Source organism: Ixodes scapularis, unplaced genomic scaffold (genome assembly GCF_016920785.2).
Source record: "Ixodes scapularis isolate PalLabHiFi unplaced genomic scaffold, ASM1692078v2 PGA_scaffold2__306_contigs__length_199485367, whole genome shotgun sequence".
Lineage (NCBI taxonomy): Eukaryota > Metazoa > Arthropoda > Arachnida > Ixodida > Ixodidae > Ixodes > Ixodes scapularis.
In genome coordinates, this window is record NW_024609857.1 from 11,046,136 (window position 1) to 11,068,079 (window position 21,944).

Genomic DNA, 21,944 nt, shown 5'->3' on the forward strand with positions numbered 1-21,944 from the left:
GTTGCATGCAACGCAATTACGTAGAAGATGCAACAGGGTGCATGCAACCTAGGTTGCATGCAGCCCAACGATTGCGCCGGGTTTCGTGCAACCCGGCGACTCCGGCGGGTTGCATGCAACCCAAGGTCACGTGACCCCCCAGGCCACGTGACACGTGATGAACAACATTCACGCCAAAAAAAGAAGGGGAGGAGGACTAGCAGCCGTGATCACGAGGGAGGAGGAGGGAGGAGGAATATACCCTCCCTTCAGTATCCTTCCCTCCTCCTCCTCAAGAGCTGCGCTCCAATTCGGCGTTACAGGGAGTTGTAAACGGCTTTCATTTTTTTTTTAGCTTTTACGGTTTGATAACGCGTTGGAACTTTTTTTTACAAAAGTGATCTTCTAGCCGAAATCTAGCTTCCGCGTAACATAACGCGGATTCCGAGTAAGCCCCAAAGAACGTACTTGGGCAGTCCCGACGCTTTTTTAATCTTGACCGCAGCAACGGTCCAAGTAAAATCAGTTTTCTGCCTCATAAAAGTCGAAAGTGTTGTTGCTTTTTTGTTTCGGTTGCAAAAATGTTTTGTTGCGTGGAAAGCTGCTACGGGGAAAAACTAAGGGAGACAAGGAGACGTCGGAACACCGATCTCTGATTGGAAGGATTAGTGGGTAGACCTAAAGCTATAACTGCCTTTCTCTCCACTGCACTCTTCCAAGGTGTTAGAACGCGTTCGAACAGCGAGTGGAGACAAGGGCGACTAGGCACAGTATGAGCGCCGCATCGGCATCTTTTTCAGAGCCGATACGGCGCTGCGGTGTGTGTGTGTGTGGACAGGCATTCTCATCCACCCTTCTGCGATATAAGTGCGGAGGCGAAAACAGAAATGTCTATCGGACACTCCTGTTTACTCTTAGAAAGAATTGCCCAATAGGAAAAGTCGAAACTCTATAGTGCGTAATTTCGATAAAGTGTGCGCTACATAAGCTGGTATATATATCTTTACTCGTCATTCTTGTTTAGCGTCGAAAATAACTTGCTTATTTCGTAAGTACCACTATTATCTAGTTTTGCTTCGCGTTTCAACTTCAAAAAAAAAAAAGAGGGTATCAATTGTGTTTCGGGACTAAGCCCACGGAACCATAAAATGTCTCGTTTCATATGTCGGATTACATTTTGTAAGATTACGCAATTCTTCATGCTAGTTTTTTTTTTTTTTATGAATAAAATGTGTATATAAAATAATATAAATAATAAATAAAATATAATATGTGTTATATAAAATATAAAATAAACCAAAAAACGCAATCTGAGTTGTGACATTAAGCAATCCAAGCGTGACGTTTTGGATTGCTTAATGTCACAACTCAGACTGCGTTTTGTTTAGTTTTTTTTTTTTTTTTTTTTTTTTAAACCTATGTTTCGGCATTGTCACTCGCTGAGCTGCCTCCGTAAGTTGCGGTGATTGGCTCTCCGACTGCTGTGCTGGGAAGGAGATGCACGGGCTTTATTTAGAGTGTATCTACGGAGAGAGCTCGGCCAATGACGAGGCTGGAAATAGGTTTAAACCTAGAAACTTATTTAGCACTGTAGCGTTGATCATGGTTAGTCGTCGTGCTCAGTGCCAGAGCGCAGACAATTTTTTCTAGGTTTAAGCATATTTCCAGCCTCGTCATTGGCCGAGCTCCCACCGTAGATAGCAGCGACTCTCCATATTTATTTCAGTGTCCGTTATCGGAAGTCATATCGCGAATTCACGATACAAACTTTGTTTCACCTGAAGTCAAAGCGCCCAGTCGAATACTCCAACACTCACAAACACCCACGTGCCATGCATTCACTCTAAAAAACGCCCGTGCGTCTACTTTCCCCGCACAGAACTCGGAGAGCCAATCACCGCAACTTACGGAGGCAGCTCAGCGAATGACGATGCCGAAACATATGTTTAGACCAAAAAAACGCAGTCTGAGTTGTGACATTAAGCAATGCAAAACGTCACGCTTGCATTGCTTAATGTCACAACTCGGACTGCGTTATTTTTTGGTCTAAAACATATGTTTCGGCATCGTCATTCGCTGAGCTGCCTCCGTAAGTTGCGGTGATTGGCTCTTCGAGTTCTGTGCGGGGGAAAGTAGACGCACAGACTTTTTTTAGAGTGTAGACACACGGGCATTTTTTAGAGTGTAGACACACGGGCATTTCTTAGAGTGATAGGTGCAAGCCACGGGGGTTTTCACAACACAAATTTGGTTTAACCAATGTTAGAGGAAGTGGAGATAGATGACGACAGGTGCCACGACATTGCGCATTTGACACAGCTCGATTGGTCGTATCTGGTTGTCTTATTTCGAGTGTCACTGACAGTTTAAGAAATTCGGGGCGTAGCCAGTCTGACGCATTTTATTTCCGTTCCTAAGCTAGAGATATTGCAGCGATAGTCGATAAGAACGACGAAGCCCGAGTCACGGAGAAAGACGCGAGGACACCACAGGCCTCGCCCAGCGAGTCTTCAACTGTCGGCGAATCTAGGTGTCCCGTTCTCTGCAGGACTGCTGTGACGGCTGTCGCCTAGGTCTGGCAGCCGCCAAGCTGGGCACGTCCTGCAACTTCGATACTTTCTCGCTCGGTCTGCCCTGGGACGACGCCTTCCAGCACTGCTGCACGGGAAAGGACGAGCAGTCGGCAGCTCCGGACCACGAAAACGAAGGTCAGGGTCGCCCACCCTCCGAGCGTACCGTACAGACTGATTCACTCACGTTGCAACTGCTGACGATCGGAAAAGCAAAAGGCTGGTTCACACACGTGTGACTGCTTTCAACAGCGGCGCAGACGGTCGTAAGCAGTCACATAAAGGCCTGTTCACACTCTTGCGACCAAGTACGACTGAGAGAGACGAGATCTCTTAAAACTTCTTAAATATTTTTAGAATGAGGGAACACACTGGTATTGTGGCGCCAGCTATGCGGTGACTCTGGAGCTGCATTTCACAAGAGCGAAGGTTTTGCGGGATTTCCGAGGTCAAATGTGCGTGATAACCATAGAAAGGTTCGTTTATAACATTGACAAAAGTTTTTCGAGCCAAGAAAGAAAGGATAATGTGCGAGAAATAAAAAAAAAAATATGCCGGACCGCCGAGTTTACACTGCTTCCCAATAGATGGCGCCAGTGTGTTCTCTGGTTTAAGAAGTTTTAAGGAACTTAGGTTTAAGAGGTCGCAAGAGTGTGAACGGGCCTTAAGGCTTTAGACAGGTTCTTAGCCTCTCCGGTCCTGAGCAAACGTAAGTCTGTGAACCGGCATGAGGCACGTTTACACACTTGCGTTTGCTTTGGACCAAGCTCCTGCGATCTCTTACAACGAGAGAACACACTGGCACGCTGGCGCCATCTATGAGGTGACCCTGGACCTGCATTTCACTAGAGAGAAGGTCTAGCGGTATATACGAGATCAAGTTGACGTACTATATATGGGAAATGGTCGGACATAACATTGACGAATGTTGCTTTAAACCGAAAATAAAAGTATTGCGCGAAATGTTATTTACAAAATATACGAAAACTGCGAGGTTCCATGGCTTCCCGATAGATGGCGACAGTGTGTTTCTCGTTACACGATATTTTAAGAGCTTTTACCTTTTGAGAGAGACGGTTGTGAGCAGTCGTAGGTGTGTGAATCAAGATTTAAAGGCTGGTTCACGCACTTGCGACTGCTTACAACCGGGGAGCTTAAAATCCTGTTTGAAACCTCTTGTGACTGCTGACAACCGCTGTGCAGACCGTCGTAAACAATCACAAGGATCTTAAAAACCTGTTTAATAATTTATCTAAAATTAGTGCGACCTTAAAGAAGGTCATTTAGGGAGTGGAAAAGAATACACAGATTGCATGTCCATAGAACAAAAAAAAAAATGTATAAAGTGCGCACCCTATAGAAAAACATTACCAACGGTTAAAAATGGGTTGACAAAACTACATCACGTATCAACAAGAACCTAGTGCACTTTAATATAAATTTCTCAAGTTGAAGTAGGTGAATAGCTCCATCAATGCTGTTCCAAGTATCGATAGTCCTCAGAAAAATGGAATATTTAGAACTATTGAGGTGACAAGTATACGGTACAATATTTAGAGCATGAAAGTTACGAGTGCGTGATTGAGTTATGAAATCAATATACTTTTCACGAATAACTATACTCAGCTCTTATTCACTATTTTGTGTAGCAGCTTTAGTCATTTCACAATACGTCTTGAACCTAAGGTTTCAAGTCCAATGTCTGGCATTCACGATGTAAGAGAAAAGGTTCCATCATATCGATTAAATATTAATCTAGTTACATTAGCTTAATGAAAAAACATTTAGGGCGCAGGCGAGCTGGTGTAAGTTTACCATTTTTTAGACCACCTGAGACTGGGTGGAAGAAACACGACGACGTCTCAAGGTCTAAAAAATGGTACATTAGCTTGTATTGCGTCAAGCAGCTCTATATCTCCCTTTAAATAAGGGTCGCCGACCCCACAGCCATATTCTAAAATCGGTCTAATTCACTCTAAAAAATGTTTGTGCGTCTACTTTCACGCACAACACTCGGAGAGCCAATCACCGCAACTTACGGAGGCAGCTCAGCGAATGATGATGCCGAAACATATGTTTTAGACCAAAAAACGCAATCTGAGTTGTGACATTAAGCAATGCAAAACATCACGCTTGCATTGCTTAATGTCTCAACTCAGGCTGCGTTTTTTTATCTAAACATATGTTTCGGCATTGTCATTCGCTGAGCTGCTTCCGTAAGTTGCGATGATTGGCTCTCCGAGTGTTGTGCGTGAAAGTAGACGCACAAACTTTTTTTAGAGTGTAGAGTAGCGAGGACGAAGGTCATGTTGTTGGGGACAATCGAATTAGCCTCGAGGAACTCAGATATATTTTTATGGAATATGTGTTCAAGAGCCTTGCAAAAACATGATGTCAATGAATTTGGTCTAAAGTTAGGATCCTCTTGCTTGCTACCGGATTTAAATAGTGGAATACTTTTAGCTGACTTCCATAGTCGAGATATGGTTGCACTAAAAATAGATGTCTCGAATATTCCACTAAAGTACTTTAGAGTCCAAATTGAATACCGGTGATGATTAACGGTGATCAAGCTTCAAGTGTAGATTAAAAATACCAGATACGCTAATGTTAACGCCTGATAAAGCTCAGCCTGTACCGTCAAAGCAAAAATCTGGAACGTAATCATTATCGCAACTAAATACCGATCAAAAGTGTTCTTTAAAACAGTTAATAATCACTGCTGGTTCACTAACATATTCACCTCGAATAATAAAGCTTTGCGACCCATTACATTTTGGCAGGATAGACCTCCAGACTTTGGCAGGATTTGATTTCGTAAATTCAGACAGAGTTACGTTAAAATACCTGGTTTTAGCTGCTAACATTTTTTCCTTCAAAGCCGTCTTAAGACCCTCAAACAAAGCGTTATCAGCCGACGCTACATTGCGTTTCGTATAAAGTTTCCGTTTTGTTTTCCGCATCAACTGCAAAACCTCACTCATAATCCAGGGGTACGAGGGATTTTTCTTCTTCTTTGTAACAGCTACAAGATTGTTAATGCATTTTTCTGCAAGAAAGTTGAAATGATTAAGCAGCGCATCGGACGTCTGCGTCTGTACTCATGGCACAAAATTTATCAGAACAAAAACTAAGTTCATCAATTATAGCTACATCGTCAACCCTGTCGGACCCAAAGATCGTGACGATTTCAAGGTTTATATGGTTGACACGATGTTCGAGGCTAACTAAAACTGGTTTGTGATCAGAAATTTCTTCCATCCCTTCGCAATCGTAACCTAGGTTTGTAATGTTGGGACTGAGAAAAATTTAAAATCTAGAATAGAATTATCTCTTATGTGAACTTCATCAACCTCATCTAAGACAAATGACACCGTCAGATCTACCAGAGCATCGCAAATTGCCCCATCTCGGCAACCATTCAAAAGTCATGTCGTATTACACCTGAGACTGCGGTGGAAGAAATCGGAAGAACTTTCAGTAGAAGGAACTGAAGAAGGAGCTGAGTTTGAGACGTTCTCTGTGTCTGTTCCTTCTACTGAAAGTTCTTCCGATTTCTTCCACCGCAGTCTCAGGTGTAATACGACATGATTAGCTACCACCAGCTCGCCTGCACTCTCACATTCAAAAGTGTTTCCCAATTTATATCAGGTGCATCAAAATCACCCAGTAACACGAGCTTAACATAAGCGAGTCTGTATTTCTGAAAGTAATCGTAAATATTTAGAATAAATTCGAGGAAAAACTCAGGGGCTCTATAAACAGCGCCGATAACAAAAACAAACTAATCGAGCTGCGCCTCGCACCATTAAGACTCGATGTTAGGCACATTAGGATGAACAGAGAAGATAAATTCAGTTTTAAAAGAAATAACGCAGCACCCCCTCCTCAGGAAGGTCTATCACATCGTACTACGTTGTAATTATGAGGTGTGTATTCACGATCAAGAATGGCATCATAAAATCAGGTTTCCGTTACACATATTAAGTGTGGTGAATATGAAGATGCAATACATGAAACCTCAGTGACATTGGAGAAAAGGCTTCTAGCGTCAATGTTTATTACAGGAGACGGTTTATTCCTTACTCGTCAGTTTGAACGTCCAGATTGAGCCAATGGAAGAACTTTTACAAGTTTGTGAATTGTTGCAAGAACGTGATCGTAACGCAGACTTACGTTGGCGCCACTGTTTCTAAATTCCGCAGTACCGAACCAAAGCTCTTTTGAGGCGAAGTCGACTTTAGCCAAAAACAAGTGTGTGAACGAACCTTTAAAAACAGTTTTCAAGCCTCTTTTGACTGCTTACGACCGAGTGCGCCGTAGAAGTCCCAAGCTAATAATGCCAAAGCAAAAAATAAAATAATAATAAACATGATTATTTTATTACATTATGAAATAAAATTTGATAAATAATTATTATGATTTAAATCATAGTTGCATGAAAATAGGGATTCTTTGTCAGTATGCACTCTAAAAAAAGACCGTGCATCCGCTTTCCCGCACAACACTCGGAGAGCCAATCACGGCAACTTACGAAGGCAGCTCGGCGAGTGACGATGCCAAACATATGTTTTGACCAAAAAACGCAGTCTGGCTTGTGACATTAAGCAATACAAGCGTGACGTTTTGCATTGCTTAATGTCACAACTCAGACTGCGTTCTTTGGTCTAAAGATATGTTTCGGCATCATCATTCATTGAGCTGCCTCCGCAAGTTGCCGTGATTGGCTCTCCGAGTGCTGCGCGGAAAAGTGAACGCACGGGCCTTTTTTAGAGTGAGACGAATTTTAAAAATAACAGATTGATTAATCAATCCGCCCTATCACTTAAAACAACACGAAAGAAAGAATTAGTGTGCGTGTAAGTTTAATTAACAACCTCTTATTAATGTTAGCCCAGTCGAACGAGAACAAACGCACCTTCAGTTTTTGCTAGAGAAAAACGCTTTATTTGTTTTTTTCTTTTGTGTTATGATTTGCTTACTATAGGACATTACATAACTGAAAAAGAAGTGGAAGGTAACTCTCGGTCTTGATCAGAAAAGCCCCACTTTTTGCTTGCGTTCAGCTTATAAATCTTTCTTGCATGATGATCATCCGACTTATATGAGAACAAATACGCATAGAAAGCAAGATATGATACACAAGCGATAATTATAAGCAAAATTTTCGGGATTGTTTTACGCAGAAAATGTTTTATTTAAGTTATCATAGGAAAATCGGTGCGACATAAATCACTATATAAATCATATTTATCTTTATTCTCGACTCTGGTAGTGGTACACATAAAGTAGTCTCACAAAGCTCTGACAGTGCATTACGGTATCGTGAACTTGAGAATTTCGACTAAGGTTTTGGAAATTTAAGTAACAATTTTTTTCCCATTGCAAAAACAGAAAAAAAAAGGTCCCTGCGATGATTTTGTTGCAGTGCTTGTTCCCACGAATGGCAAGGGTCCGAAAGAAGGTTGCCCCGCTGGATTCAAGATGCGAGACGATGGATCCTGCATGCCCATCGGCCCCCCTCAAGAACATCACCGTAAGTATAGGGGTAAATTTAGATCGACCATAAATTTAATCAAAATGAAATATCATAGAGTTGTCGTAAGAATTCAATACATTCTAAGCAACATTAAGAAATATTCTGCGCCAACTTTACCATAAAACACTCCACCCCCCCCCCCTCCCCGGCTAAAAAACAATAAACACAAAAAACATTGGCATTGAAAGATTAAGGAAACAAATTCTTGCTCAGTGTCCCTGCGCAGATAGTATTTTGAACAGATCACGGTATATTAACTTGATAAAAAGCGTTTCATTGTGTCGTTGTGATTTTTTTTTTCTAAATAGCCGCATTCTTTGGGGAGCCCACCGGTTGTGGATTGCTAAAGGTTTTATTTCTGTTTCTCCGCCACAAAAAAAAAAAAGAAAAACAAGAACAGAGAATTTACAATAGACTGAAGTCATTTTTTCAGATACGTTAAAAAGTAGGAGTTTGCGAATATTGGTACAAATCGTATAATGCCCCGTCACGTCTAGCTTGCCTTCGCAGTTAAAAGGAGAAGACCATGCCGTGGTCTACCTTTTCACTGTCGAGGCTGCAGATTAGGCAGTACTTTTCGATCTGTGCTGAACTCACATACATCTCTTTTAAGAGGGGGCGCACCTCAGAGCCCCATAGAGAATACATGAGGTTTTTCACCAAATTAAAAAAATTCTCACATAATAACGGCTGCGCGGATCTTCTTGAAAATTTCGGCTTTAAAGACATTGAGTCATTATCGAGACACTAAACGCAACAGATGTTTCGTCATAAATTTAATTATATTCTTTAAAAAATCATGAAAATGGTCAAAATCGGCTAATTCGGCACTCTTGCGTTCGGAGCGAATTTACAAAATTATCTAAATTCAAACATAAGAAGAATTGCGCTTAATGTCTTCTAAATTTATTACGGAATCGAATAATATTCAAATTATTCATGTAAGTCGATTTGTTCCGTAACTACAGCAAATATAAAGAACCAAGGTGTCGGTGCTTGTTTTCGTCGTTTTTAAGGTACCTCTCTCTCCCGTGCGGTGGCGCTCGCTGTCCACGCGGTGGCGCTCGCTGTCCACGCCCGATCCAAAGGGCTCAGCCGTATTCATCCATGCGAAATCGTCCGTTCGGAGATCGGCCGGATCGGCACTGTGCGAGGTGTTCTTCCGCGGCCGTATTCCGCGCCCGTATCCTGTTTCATTCTGCACGCCGAGGCGTCAGTGTGCGTGTCTTGCTTTCCTGGTTCTCGCTGGGTAGGTCTCCGTGTTTTCGCAAGTGGCAAATTCACCTTGGAGCTATGGGTCGAAGACAACCGTCCTGTGGCAAGCGGACCGCGAGGTGTTCCACAACCTCGCGGTCCGTCAACGCGTTGTGCTTGTTTCTACTTTTTTTTTTCTTTTAAAAACGGGCTTTTTTTTTTTTTTTTTGACGCAAAGATTTATTTTATCGTTATCCTTCACACAAACGTCCTTCGGCCTTGGGGTCGTGGAAATTGGGGATGAAGCGTGCACAGAGTAGATCGTTGTTTGCCTCCTTTTTATTTTTCACGGACGTCCTGTGACCTCCGTACGGTTCGTGGTCACCACAATCTAACGCGGGGAAAAACGGGTCGCCTGCTCTGTAGTCAGCTAGGGTATTCCTAGGGGAGGGTGATAACTCGCTGTTCTTCTGGAAATTCACATATCACCCAAAAAGGTGACTTGGGTAATGATTACGGTATGTTTTTTTCCGGTGTTTATTTTTGAGCGAAATCGGTGCATGTTTTTCGGTGCTTATTTTTTAATCACCAGTGTATTATGGGTTGAACGTCTTGTGATGACGCTAAAAAGCGTTGATAACCAAAGAAAAATGCGATTGGACAAGAACATTTCAAATTTCCAATTCTATTCACATATCCATTACGCTCTTCTCGTGGGAGCATCTATCCTGACGAAAAATGCCAAAGTCATTGAGCTGTGAACGCATACTCAGTGTACAATCTTTCGGCCTAGAGAGGTATTGCGCACGCTCGAGTATACTTCTGTTTGTTTTTGTTAGCTTAGGAGGGGGTCACAGAGCCTATCTCTTTGTCTTCCTCTAGGACAGACGTACAGAGTTATACCGCAACACGCATCTGTGGAACACACAGAGCTATCGCTCTCCTGTTGGCGGTACAGTAGCAGACGACACAACGCAGCTCCGTAGTCTATCGAGGGCACGGCTAGCCGCGGCCCGTAGCGCGACCGTTCAGACTTGGGAAATGGTTTTGAAGAACCGAGAAATGGTATCTTGTGTACAATAATCACATGTCGTTAGTATACTAGTATTCTACTTGCTAAGCCAAATAAATATGTGCAGCTTGTGAGAATATGTTTGCGTGACGATTTACCGTTCACACTCCTGACGGATGTTAGCGAGTCCTTCATGTTCGTGGCTCGCAGTTATCGGTACCCCCTCGGAGTGACTTCACCATATATATTTTTTTCTTGCTTGCAGGACATCATAAAAATCACAAACACGCGAGAAAAAAAAATCTTATGAGTACGCGTGATTTTGAGCTTCGCAGCTCTAAAGATGCCCGGTAAATGTCGTCCAGTCTGTTTTGTCTATACTCCGTTTCACCGTAATTTGGCAACCCTCAGTCGCGGAGCAAAGCACGTGACAGCTACTTTTACGAGCAGTACTATGGCACCTGCAGCGCGTCTCCGACTGGTGTGGTTAGCGTCTTATGCTGGCCATACATCAAAAGTTGTCCCGAAGTGCAACAAATGACGTCACAGAAGACGGAGTGTCACGCTGTTGCATCTCGCGATCCTGGCAATTCATCGTAGAAATGCTGGCGAAAACCACGAGGGAACACGAGTGTCGCTGTCGTCATGGCGTCCCAACGAAAAGCAATTATACAATTTCGACGTTTTTGTAATTCGGTAATTTAAATTACTGTATATAATTTTTAAGAAAGTAAAGACATCATAACCAAATAGGAACTTCCGTGCCAAAACATGCAGTGCGAAGTGAAGACAACTACTATCTTTTTTTTTTTTTTTTTCTTGATGTCCACAAAGAAAAAAAAAGGCTATGCAGCATCGATCCTACCGTTTTTTTGTTGTTTTTTTCGCACATTATGTGATGTCCTCTAACACGAAAGTACCGACGTAAAAGCGCTGTAGAGACGATATAAAAACAAAAATTTAAGGGAATCGAGCTTTGTAGTAAACGGAAAAAAATAAATAATTAACGACTTTTTACGGTAAACACTTCACCTCTAAGTAGAACTTCAAAAAAGTGACGGTTACGCGCTTTCATGCCCATTTCAACAAAGTTGGGAGAACGATGTATTGCATCTTGTGAATAGACATGTGGAGCAGCATGTTTATGTTAGAGGCATTGTGTGTAATCGCTGCGCAGTACCTGCCAAAAGAAGATATTATTTGGGCAGTCTCAACCGTTTCCGTCTGTGTGTGCTACGAATACAGCAACTCTTTTCGTAGAAGTGATGAGGAAATGGCGTGCCCTTGATGATACGATTGTGATTATGAAATAAAATTTTTAATCAGCCAATAATTGCGACCTGTCCGGTCGCCTGGAACCCCGACAACAACTATAGTTCTCTGGAAAGTTCATTCTAATATTTACACGTTTTGTGGAGTTCATCGAGCGAATAAGAATGTTCCAACGATGAGCTAAACCTACACGAGTTCCCCAATCCAACTCGGCGCTTTTGAATTTTAGCGCCGTAGATAGTTCTGCGAACAGAGTATACTTCTGTGCAAATATTCGTCTAACAGTTTTGCAACGTTGGAAAGCATCGGAATGATTCAGAATCACTGCGGAGTTGATACTCGGGAAGATAAGACGGGCACTTGGGAGAAACGGACCGTGGCATTTGAGACAGGGGCACAACCGGGGGACAAACGTGCTACAATCGCATACCCTTCCAAGGTCATCGCTTGGGCGACCGCGCGCGCGCCCAAGAAACCTTTCTTTTCTTCTTTTTAGGGGTGGTGGGGAAGGGGGGGGGGGGGGGGGGGGGCTTGGGGCCAGCACATCCATCGTGCCATTACATCCATCGAGCAAATCCGTCCAATCTCGTGCCATTACATCCATCGTGCCAGTACATCCATAGTGCCAGTACATCCATAGTGCCAGTAGATCCATTTCGGGCCAGTTCATCCAGCGTGTAACCAAATCCAACGTGCCATTGGATCCATCGTGCCATTACATCCCCTGCGCCATCACATCCATCGAGCAACTTCATCCAAAGCGTGTCATTACATCCATCGTGCTATCATATCCATCAAGCAGCTTCATCCAAAAACGTGCCATTGCATGCATCAATTACGCAAATTTTCTCCGCTACACATTTCGTTTCTTTCTTTCTTGAAAGCTACTTCAGACATTTGCGTTTGCTTATGAACGACTCTTTGCGACCGCTTGTGCCGGTGCGAGCAGCAATTGCGAAAGGGTTAGTGTAATTCTCTTAAGGATGGTTGAGACATTTGCTTTGACTGCGTTGACTCCCCATTGGCTCGTCGTGAGGATCGTCCATTGGTTGTAACCAGTCGTAACGCAGTCAAACGCAAATGTCTGAACCGACTCTTTTAAGCGCTGTTCAGACACTTGCAACCGAGTACGATTGAGAGAGAAAAGACGGCGTAAGACCTGCTCCGCGGCAGCGCATCCGGTCCTCCGCCGTCGCAAGAGGCTTAAAAATCGGTCTTGTCTCACGGTAGTACCTGGTTGCAAGTAGTCGCATCGTCACGAGAGGTGGCGAAACGCATCATAATAACGGGCCAACACGAGATATACTGATGTGGGGAGCGGTGTAGCCTTAACCCAGCGAATTTGGCAATCCTGAATATGTTCGGAGTTTTCCACACTCAAGCCTAGAAGGTTTTTCTGCTATCTGTACATTTGTAAACATGGTTCGCGTGACGCAATTTCACCATAAAGTGCCTGCAAGGCAAAAGATCAGAGAGCGAATCCGCTTAGCATGCCTATCATCTTGCCCTGAGCCCGACCTCAGTGAACGCAGCAGCAAACGAGCCATATATTTTTCAATAGTTCACATTATTTCAGGAGTTATACGCCGAAAAAAATGAATAATGCACAAAAGCAAGTAAAATTTTTCATTGTGCGTCATGCACCTTGTGCGGCCCTCGGCCTCACCGAAGCCGCACGAGCCTCCCCCAGTCCTGATGAATTTACCGGATTTAACGGAGCTCGAACTTCAAATTATCAAGAGGGAGTATGGGTGTCATGCCATATGAAAACAGTCCGCGAACCCGTCTCGAAAGTGTTTGGGCCCGACGTGGCCGTCGTATGCCCGCTTTGCGCATGCGCCACCACTTCCGCCCTTGGGAGCCGATCCTAATGACAAGGCGTTATTTTCCTTGTTGTTTCCACATGTATGAAACATTAGTTACTGCTCTTGAACTCTCATAATTAACTCAATAGAAACGAGTTTAATTTCGCGGGCTCGACATTTCGCGAAGTGCCGGTTTCGGAAATTTCGCGGGCAGAACATTTCGTGAAAGGGAGATATACGCAATGTATTCGTATTCATGGGGTGACTTATTCGCGTGACCAATTTTTCGCGAATTTGATCAAATCGTGAAGTTCAGTTCCTCGCGAAAATTAAATCTTCTACAGTAAACTACTTTAATAGGGGATTAGGACGGTACACATAATCTTACTTTTTATTTCGCTTTTCGACAAGAAAAAAAAAAGTTTGAATGCCCCGTTGAGTTCAGTTGTGATTCACTAATGTTCTGTGGCTTACCCCTTGTTTGCTGAGGCTCCGAACCAATGAGAATATGAATACCGCAAACAAAGTAATCAGCTTAAATATAATTGCGGCATCACGGCGGCCATCTTGGCTTCTATGAATGTACTAGCACGATGGATGTAATGGCACGCTAGGCATGATAACAGGAACGGCGAGCTATTACATCCACCGAGCCACTACATCCAGCGAGCAACTACATCCAACGAGCAACTACATCCCTCGAGCAGCTACATCCATACGCATGTCAATACATCCATCGAGCCCGTACATCCACCGAGCCATTACATCCATTGATGGATGTAATGGCTCGATGGATGTACTGGCTCGATGGATGTGCTGACACGTAATCGGGGGGGGGGGGGGGGGGGGGGGGGGGGGAGTGGAGGGGAGTGGTGTAGGCGCTGATTGTCTTCCTCCTTTGTGGCTTTTGACAGACGCACAACGAGACTGGCAGAACAAGCGCATGATTCATTTCTTTCGATGGAGGCGTTCTGTCTGTGTATGCGAACATGATTTTTTTTCCCCTTTTAGTAGTTAGTTGTTCTTGCCTTGACTCGGGTCCCAGTGGGTGCGTTGTCGTTGTATGCCCACTATTTTTTTTTTTTTTTAGTTTATGGTAGTTTTTGCGCTGATGGGGTATCAAGGTAGACAAAAAGCAAAAAAAAAATGAAATAGCGCCTCGACAAAAAAAAAAAAAAAAGTTTTTGCGATCAGGAACGTTTTCAAAGCCATTTTAGGAGCCTGCGGTGTTACCACAGGTGCAGGATTGAGAGCGTAACCCACGCACTTGAAGAGAAGGGGAAGCTCTCGTCTTATTGGAACTCTCTTTTATGGGTTTCCACGTCGCGATTGTCCTTCAAAATCAACTGTCATTTATTTCTCGCTCGTGGCTTTCAAGTACTGGAAGCCACGACTCGAGCCACAATAGTTTTGCGAAATCAAGGTTTCGCTGAAATGGATAACTCTCACGTACAGTTCGACGCGCAATACCTTTGCCGTATTGACTCGCGAGAGATGCCCCCAACACGGCTGAGTATGGCGGTGCTCCAGACCTAACATCTAAATTTTGTTGCCTTACCTGTTACTATTTCGCGCCCATTTTGAGCCATATCAAAATGAAAGCGCATGATGAAATAAAAGTCACACTCGTTTTCCGCTCGATGGAAATTTCACGCCAGCTCGCTGTCTTTGCTGGTACCTTGAGCGTTTCCCAGCAATGCGGAGAGTTAAAAAAACAAAAAAAAAGAAAAAAAAAACACGTACGATGGCATCCTTTGCGGGATGAGGACGATTCGTCACATGCGCATTCGTCACAGGACGATTGGTCACAGGATGATTCGTCACATAGGAACGTTTGTCACAGGATGACTCGTCATGCGGGCAACTGGTCTCATTGATCGAGCAGGGGACGATAGTAAATTGTAAATTTCAACATCTGCCCACATACCCTGATGAGGAGTTTCACAATTTTCCACTGTCACGTAAACCAATGGTTATATAAACTAATATTACAATACTCATCCGCTTTTCCTTTCATTATATTACGGGTCTTCAGCAGGTTGATCTCAGTTGCAGGCTTGAACGAGCAATAATCCGACTGGCAGCCAAATTAGTTTTTAGTTTTGCCTTGCATACACCTATTCGACAAAACCAACAAGTATCGGAATTCCTTCTGCCGAATGTGTACGAGTACCCCTCGTGCAGCATCATGGCTCTCTCTGTTGCGATCACCTCCATCCTTTTGAATGTAGTTCAAGAATAGTCGCTCTTCTATGGCCTCCGCATTCACCGTTCAGGACGGACCCAGATAGCTAGAACGTCTGTTACAAATTCTTTGACCTCGAGAAGCGAAAGACATGCTAAGATAAGAGGTGACCGACTTTCTGAGGCCCAACCAACATTCAATGTTCGGGACCGAATCAGAAGCTAAAACGTTCCTTACAAATTCTTCGCCTTTGTCCGCCCGAACCAAATTGAACAATACATTTTTGGGGGGACGAACTATTGTGAGACCGGTTGGCCGCGTGACGAGTCATCCTATGACGAATGTTCCTGTGTGACGAATCGTCCTGTGACCAATCGTCCTGTGACGAGTGTGCATGTGACGGATGGACCGTATCCCATCCTTTGCACACTCATTACTTCTATAACACTGAGCCACCTCGTATCCTTTTGTTTTTCTTTCATGGTACTAATTTCTTTCTGCGCATTACGGCTGTTACGACGCTAAGTCTGTCTGCCCTTCGAATTTAAACTTAGGCTCAGATCAGGGACGAACCAGTTTAAATCAGGAAAATATAATTAACACTGTAGCAAAGTAAATCTATCATATCGATCGGAAATACGATTTGGCACATTCCATCTGAACACATATTGTGCACAGCGAATGCAATAGCGAGTCAGCGTGCAAAACGCCGCCACACTGAGCTACCATAACATCTCAGCGATTTTTGCATAGCACCGAGCACGGAAAAGAGAAAACAGTTATTCATTCACATAAACTAAGCAAATTTATTTAAAGCCCGGACACTCCGTACGTCCAATCTAGCTAAGGTTATCAATAGACTCGACCATGTCATTTGTCGAAACAGATAAAAGACGTTGGCAAAAATGATTAGACTGAATAAGTGAATCTAACGCACGTATTTTACCAACCGACGGTCGCGCGCCTTCAATACCCTTTCCAATTGTCATTGCGCACCTTGGACACACTTTGGGAAGCAATGCATATTTACATCGCCGCCCGAGGTCTCCATTAAACGTGTAGTGCTGACCCAAATAAAATGCTAACCTGACTCTCAATCGCTCACCGCAAAGGACGATTTCGAACAGGCGGTACTGTAGGTCACTTGAGATAAAAAAAAAAAGAAAAACAAGCTATAGAAACGAGCGTCGTAAAAAAGGGGACCGGCATTTTTATTCCTACCTCCGAACAGAAACGAGCGCCACCCACTGCATCACACAGCGCAGAGGCCGGACTCGGTCACCGCGCGTACATACCAAGCGCGCGCGAGGGATGCAGAAACTTCCTCCGCCGGGAGAACACGGCAGATTTCGGGATCTATTTCACGCAGCGGATAACGCGGGCCTTTTCACACCTCGATACTGGCGCCATCTAGAAGTTGCGCGTTCAACCACGTTTCGAGCCGCGCGCCATCTGGTGGCTGAAACGGACGAATAAATAGAGGTACCGCGCCCTCTTAAAGCTAAAAAAATCTAGATTTGTTAAAAACGGCCTTTAACAATATATCGGTTTATTCGGCACGTCGTTCTGGCTAATAATCTGCTTCCATTGCATAAAAAAAAAATTAATCTCACTATATTTTAGATAGGAGGAGGAGGAGGAGGAATAAACTTTATTATGCCTGTATATTGGTCTCTGGGTGGTTCCCTTAGTCCAGGGCCCCAACGCTGTCGGCTGTCAGCCTCGCCCGCTCGATCAACTTTAGTTGGTCAGCAGCAGACGAGCTGAGCAGTGCGGCTTCCCAGTTTTCAGGAGTGGGATCAGGGTGGGAGGGGGGCATGTTAGGGTGAGCGGTGCAGAACCACGCCGTGTGTAGTAAGGAAGCATATTGCCCGCAGTGCGGACATTCGGCTTTGTAGCTTGTAGGATAGAATTTGTGCAAGAGAGCTAGGTTGCGGAACGCTCCTGTCTGGAGCTGGCGCCAAGCGACCGCGTCCTCTCTGCTGAGATTTTTGTGTGGCGGCGGGTATTCACGCCTCTGGCCACGATGGTAGGCCCTGATTTCGGAGTACCTGTTTGGCACCGGAATAAAGTATGCACCTAGCCCTAGTCGTGACGCGGCGGCAGGAGCGGCCCGGAGGGTGCATGCTCGGGCCTCGGTGTCAGCACACCGATTGCCTTTCACCTCGTCATGTCCTGGGATCCATATAAGTTCCACTGTGGGGAAGCCCTGTAGGTCTCTCTGGGTGAGGACCTTGAGTGCCTTCGGCGAGACACGGCCTGCTAGGAAGCGACGCAGTGCTGCTTGTGAGTCGCTCATGATGGTGACGTGATCTTTTCCGAGCCCAATGGCCATGGCGATGGCGAATTCCTCTGCAATGGTCGTATTAGAGGTGCGCAGCGACGCCGTGATTCGGGTTCTCCCAGTTCCATCCACGACGCATATTGCCGCTGCATTCCGTTGATAGGCATATGTGGCCGCGTCTGTGTACAGGATATCAGCCCGTTTGCCATACGCCTTTTGGTAGAATCTTGCCCGAGCCTTGCGGCGTTCCGCGTGGAGCGTCGGGTCCATGTTGCGGGGGATCGCGTGCACCTTGATTTGGCTCCAGATGTGTCTCGGGAGGGGTGCCGTGGTTTCTTCTCTGTCCCATTGGAAGGGAATCTTGAGTGACTCTAGAACGTTTCTGCCCGCAGGGGTTTGGGCGAGTCGGTCTCGCTGAGTGGCAAGGTGGCTGTCCACCAGCTCCCTAAAAGTGTTGTGGACGCCGAGCTTGAGTAGCTTCTCTGTGGAGGTGTACGGGGGGAGTCCGAGGGCCGTCTTATACGCTTTGCGTATGAGGACATCTAGCTTGTCCTCGTCTCCCTTGGTGAGATTGAGATAGGGTGTGGCGTAGATGATGCGCGACACCACCAGGGCGTTAACCAGTTTGATCGTGTCGTCTTCCCTGAGGCCGTGCCGCCGGCTGGCGACCCGGTGCATGATGCGTAGAATCTGGGTGACTTGGTTTTGGAGGAGTGTGAGGGTATGGGTCGCCTTTCCGTCCTCCTGGAGGTGGAGACCCAGGATTCTGGCACGCGGAACCACGGGGATTTGAGAGCCGTCGTCCAGGAAGACTTGTATCTCGTCTCTGGGCTCCGAGTTGCGGCGGGATCTTGGCGTCTTGCAGACTAGGATCAATTCCGATTTGGCTGCCGAGATATGCAGGTGACCCTGGCGTAAGTACCGTTGAACTTCGTCGACTGCCGCCTGAAGCGCGTCCTGCTTCTGTCCGTCAGACCCGGACACGGTCCAAATTGTGAGATCGTCCGCGTACAGAGAGTGTTTGATGTGCGGGATGCGTTCCAGAATCGGGGGCAGCCCGCTCATTGCCAGGTTGAACAAGGTTGGCGAGAGCACCGCCCCCTGCGGCGTGCCCCTGTTGGGGGTGTTGATGACGTTCGTGCGGAGGTCACCTGCACCAATGGTGGCTGTCCTGTTCCGCAGAAAGTCCCGCAGGTAGTTGTACATTCTGGAACCGCAATTGGTGACTGTCAGGTTTCGGAGGATTAGCTGGTGGCCCACATTATCAAAAGCTCCCTTGACGTCCAGGGCGAGCACTGCTTGGGTCGTCGTCCTGGAGATGGGGTCGAGGATGTCCTCTTTTAGCTGTAGCATGACGTCCTGGGTTGACAAGTGCTCTCTAAAACCAAACATGGTGTGCGAGAACACGCCCGTTTCCTCCATGTGTGGCTGCAGCCGTTTGAGAACGACCCGTTCCATCAGCTTTCCCACGCAGGACGTGAGGGCGATCGGTCGCAGGTTGTCGAGGCAGAGCTCCTTCCCAGGTTTGGGGATTAGGATAATTTCCGAGTGTTTCCACTCATTGGGGAGCTCGCCGTTCTCCCATACCTGGTTGATATGTTTTAAGAGAGTCTGAACCGATCCCGCGTCTAGGTTACGAAGCAGCGTGTTTTGGACGCGGTCCTCGCCAGGTGCCGTATTACGGCCCAGGTCTTGAAGCGCGCTCCATACCTCTTCGAAGCTGAAGGGGACGTCGAGTTCTGGGTTTGGCTCGCCTTCGTAGTCATGATACACCTCGTCCGGGGACGAGCCGATGTACCGTAGTTTGAGCTGTTCGAGGAGGTCCTGGTTGGTACCGGGGAAGTCGCGCACAATTTTCTGGAGGTCCTGGCTGGTATTGCGTTTACTTTTGCTAGGGTCCAGGAGGTGTCGCAAGAACTGCCACGCGTCCTTGGTCCCCAGTTTTCCCTGGAGATCGGTGCACTTTTTGTTCCAGTTGGAAAGCGCCAGTTGGGTTGCGTACTCGAGCGCTTCCGTCGTGATTGCCGCGATCCGTTTCTTGAGCTTGCGGTTTAGCTTCTGGCGCTTCCAGCGCTTGATCAGACCGTGCCTTGCCTCCCACAAGTGGAGCAGGTGCCTGTCCACCTCGGGAGTGTCTGTTGTCAGGTTGAGAGTTTTCGTATAGGTGTTCTTGTCGCACACTAGGCGCTCGGTCCAGCTGGCAAGGGAAGCATCCTCGTGCTCTCGCTCGCTGTGTGTGGCCGTGCGTGCTGCACGAAACCTGTCCCAGTCTGTCAGGGCTTGTTTCCGGAGGAACTTTTTTCCTGGCGAGACGGCGATGTCCACTTGGGCTATGGCGTGGTCGCTTCCCAGGTTCACCTCGAGGTTTGACCATTCCGACCACCGTTCGCATCTCGTCAGCGCGAGGTCCGGGCACGTGTCGCGGGTAACACTGTTGCCCGTCCTCGTGGGCTGCTCCGGGTCGGTCAGGATAGAGAGGCGTTGTTGGCAGATTAAGTGGTAAAGTCGGGTGCCCTTGGCCATAGAGCGAGTGTACCCCCAGGCCGAGTGCGGCGCGTTAAAGTCGCCGCATGAAGATGACCCTAGCATCCCTCAAGAAGAGGGAGCACTGCTTGGATTATGGTAGTAAGTGTCTTTGCCCAGGTTGATTCGACGCTTTTAAGTAGGCTGAGAGCGATCTTGACTGCGGCCTTGACAAAAGACATCCATTCAGGTGAACTGTCTCCAAAGGAAGTTGTTGGTTGCGCATTTGTGTCCTTCGAATGGCAGGGTTGCGGCTGAGTGGTGGGTGCAGAAAAGGTCTGGGATTTTGGAAGTGTTGATGCAGCCGGCATATTGCTTTTTTGTTTGTCGTGTGGACTTGAACCCTGGCAATCTTTTTTAGTTGCTTGACTTTTAGGTTTTGTTTGTTTGACGACCGTCGTGAATAGCGATGATGTAGTCACATCTTTTGAAGTTTCTTCCATGTCTTGCTCTCCTAAATTCTTGAGTTTAGTGACAGTCGGTTCTTTCGTGGCATTGCTGCCTGCTCGAGTAGATTCCATCTCCGGGAAGAGCTCATCGTACTCCAAGGCGGATTTGGCGACATGAAAGCCCACCAAGTTGGATTTTGAGTACGCCTGGATCTCCCCTAGTTTCTTTCGCTTCGAGCAGAAGCGTGCTGTAGCTTCGTGTTCTTGGCCGCAGTTGACACATTTCGCAGGCGTTGATTGACATGTGATGTCTGTTGATTCATGTGGTTTTCCACAATGTTCACACTTTTTGGGGTGTTTGCAGGTCACTCGCTTGTGTCCGAATCCAAAGCAGTTAAGGCACTGGATGGGCCTTTCTTGAAAAGGATGGACGGGATGGCGTACATGCCCCAGAAGAACATGGGTAGGCAGAATCTTGCCCCGGAAGGTGACTTTGACTGTGCTAGACTTCCCTAGGCGTCGGACGGCACCAACGTTAATATTGGACCTGAGATGCGAGGTGATCTCCTCATTAGAAAGCTCTTTGTCGACGTCCTGAATCATTCCGTTCACCGTTGCTCCAGCCAGTGGAGAGTATGACATCACCGGAATTCCACAGAGAGCCTTCAAGTTGAGCAATGTTCTTGTAGCTTCACCATTTCTGGTGTCAACTGCGATGACATTCAATCTGCTGTTAAAGCGAACCTCGTGAATGCCCTCAGGACAGGAGTTTTCTAGAGCTCTTGAGAGCTTCACACTACTGAGGGATGTTATTAACGTCTCAGTATCCGCAGGGGCGAACACAACAGTGAGCCCTTCTTCGATGGCTTTTGATTGGATTATTGTCTCCGAGCTGGAGTTGGAGTTGTTACGCCGAGTTCTCTTTCTTGATCTAACTTCTTGATACGGACCTCCAGTATCGTCGTCTTGTTCCATACAGTTGATGTCTGTAGTCGACGATGCAACGGAACCATCGGAGCAAATAGAGTGCCCATCATCTGGTTGCGACGTTACGCGTGCTTCGTTCCTTTGATGTTGCTCAGGAGTTATGCTTAGTGCTGTATTAGCAGCGTCAGGGACGCCCGCTTGGGCAGCTTCCATGTTCGTTCACATGGAACGATAGCAGCGGAAAAGGCTGCAGTTTTCTCTAAAA

At 46.1% G+C, this 21,944-nt stretch overlaps 1 protein-coding gene across 4 annotated transcripts in view; it reads left to right on the forward strand.

Moving 5' to 3' along the window:
- LOC8042625 (fibulin-1) overlaps positions 1-21,944 on the forward strand; it is a 71,756-nt gene that overhangs the window by 10,962 nt on the left and 38,850 nt on the right. For all 4 annotated transcript variants that reach the window (XM_029995707.4, XM_029995706.4, XM_042291697.1 and 1 more), the window contains exons 3-4: positions 2,528-2,687; positions 7,978-8,085. In XM_029995707.4, the coding sequence (XP_029851567.2) occupies positions 2,528-2,687; positions 7,978-8,085 (268 nt within the window). The remainder of the gene's footprint in view (positions 1-2,527; positions 2,688-7,977; positions 8,086-21,944) is intronic.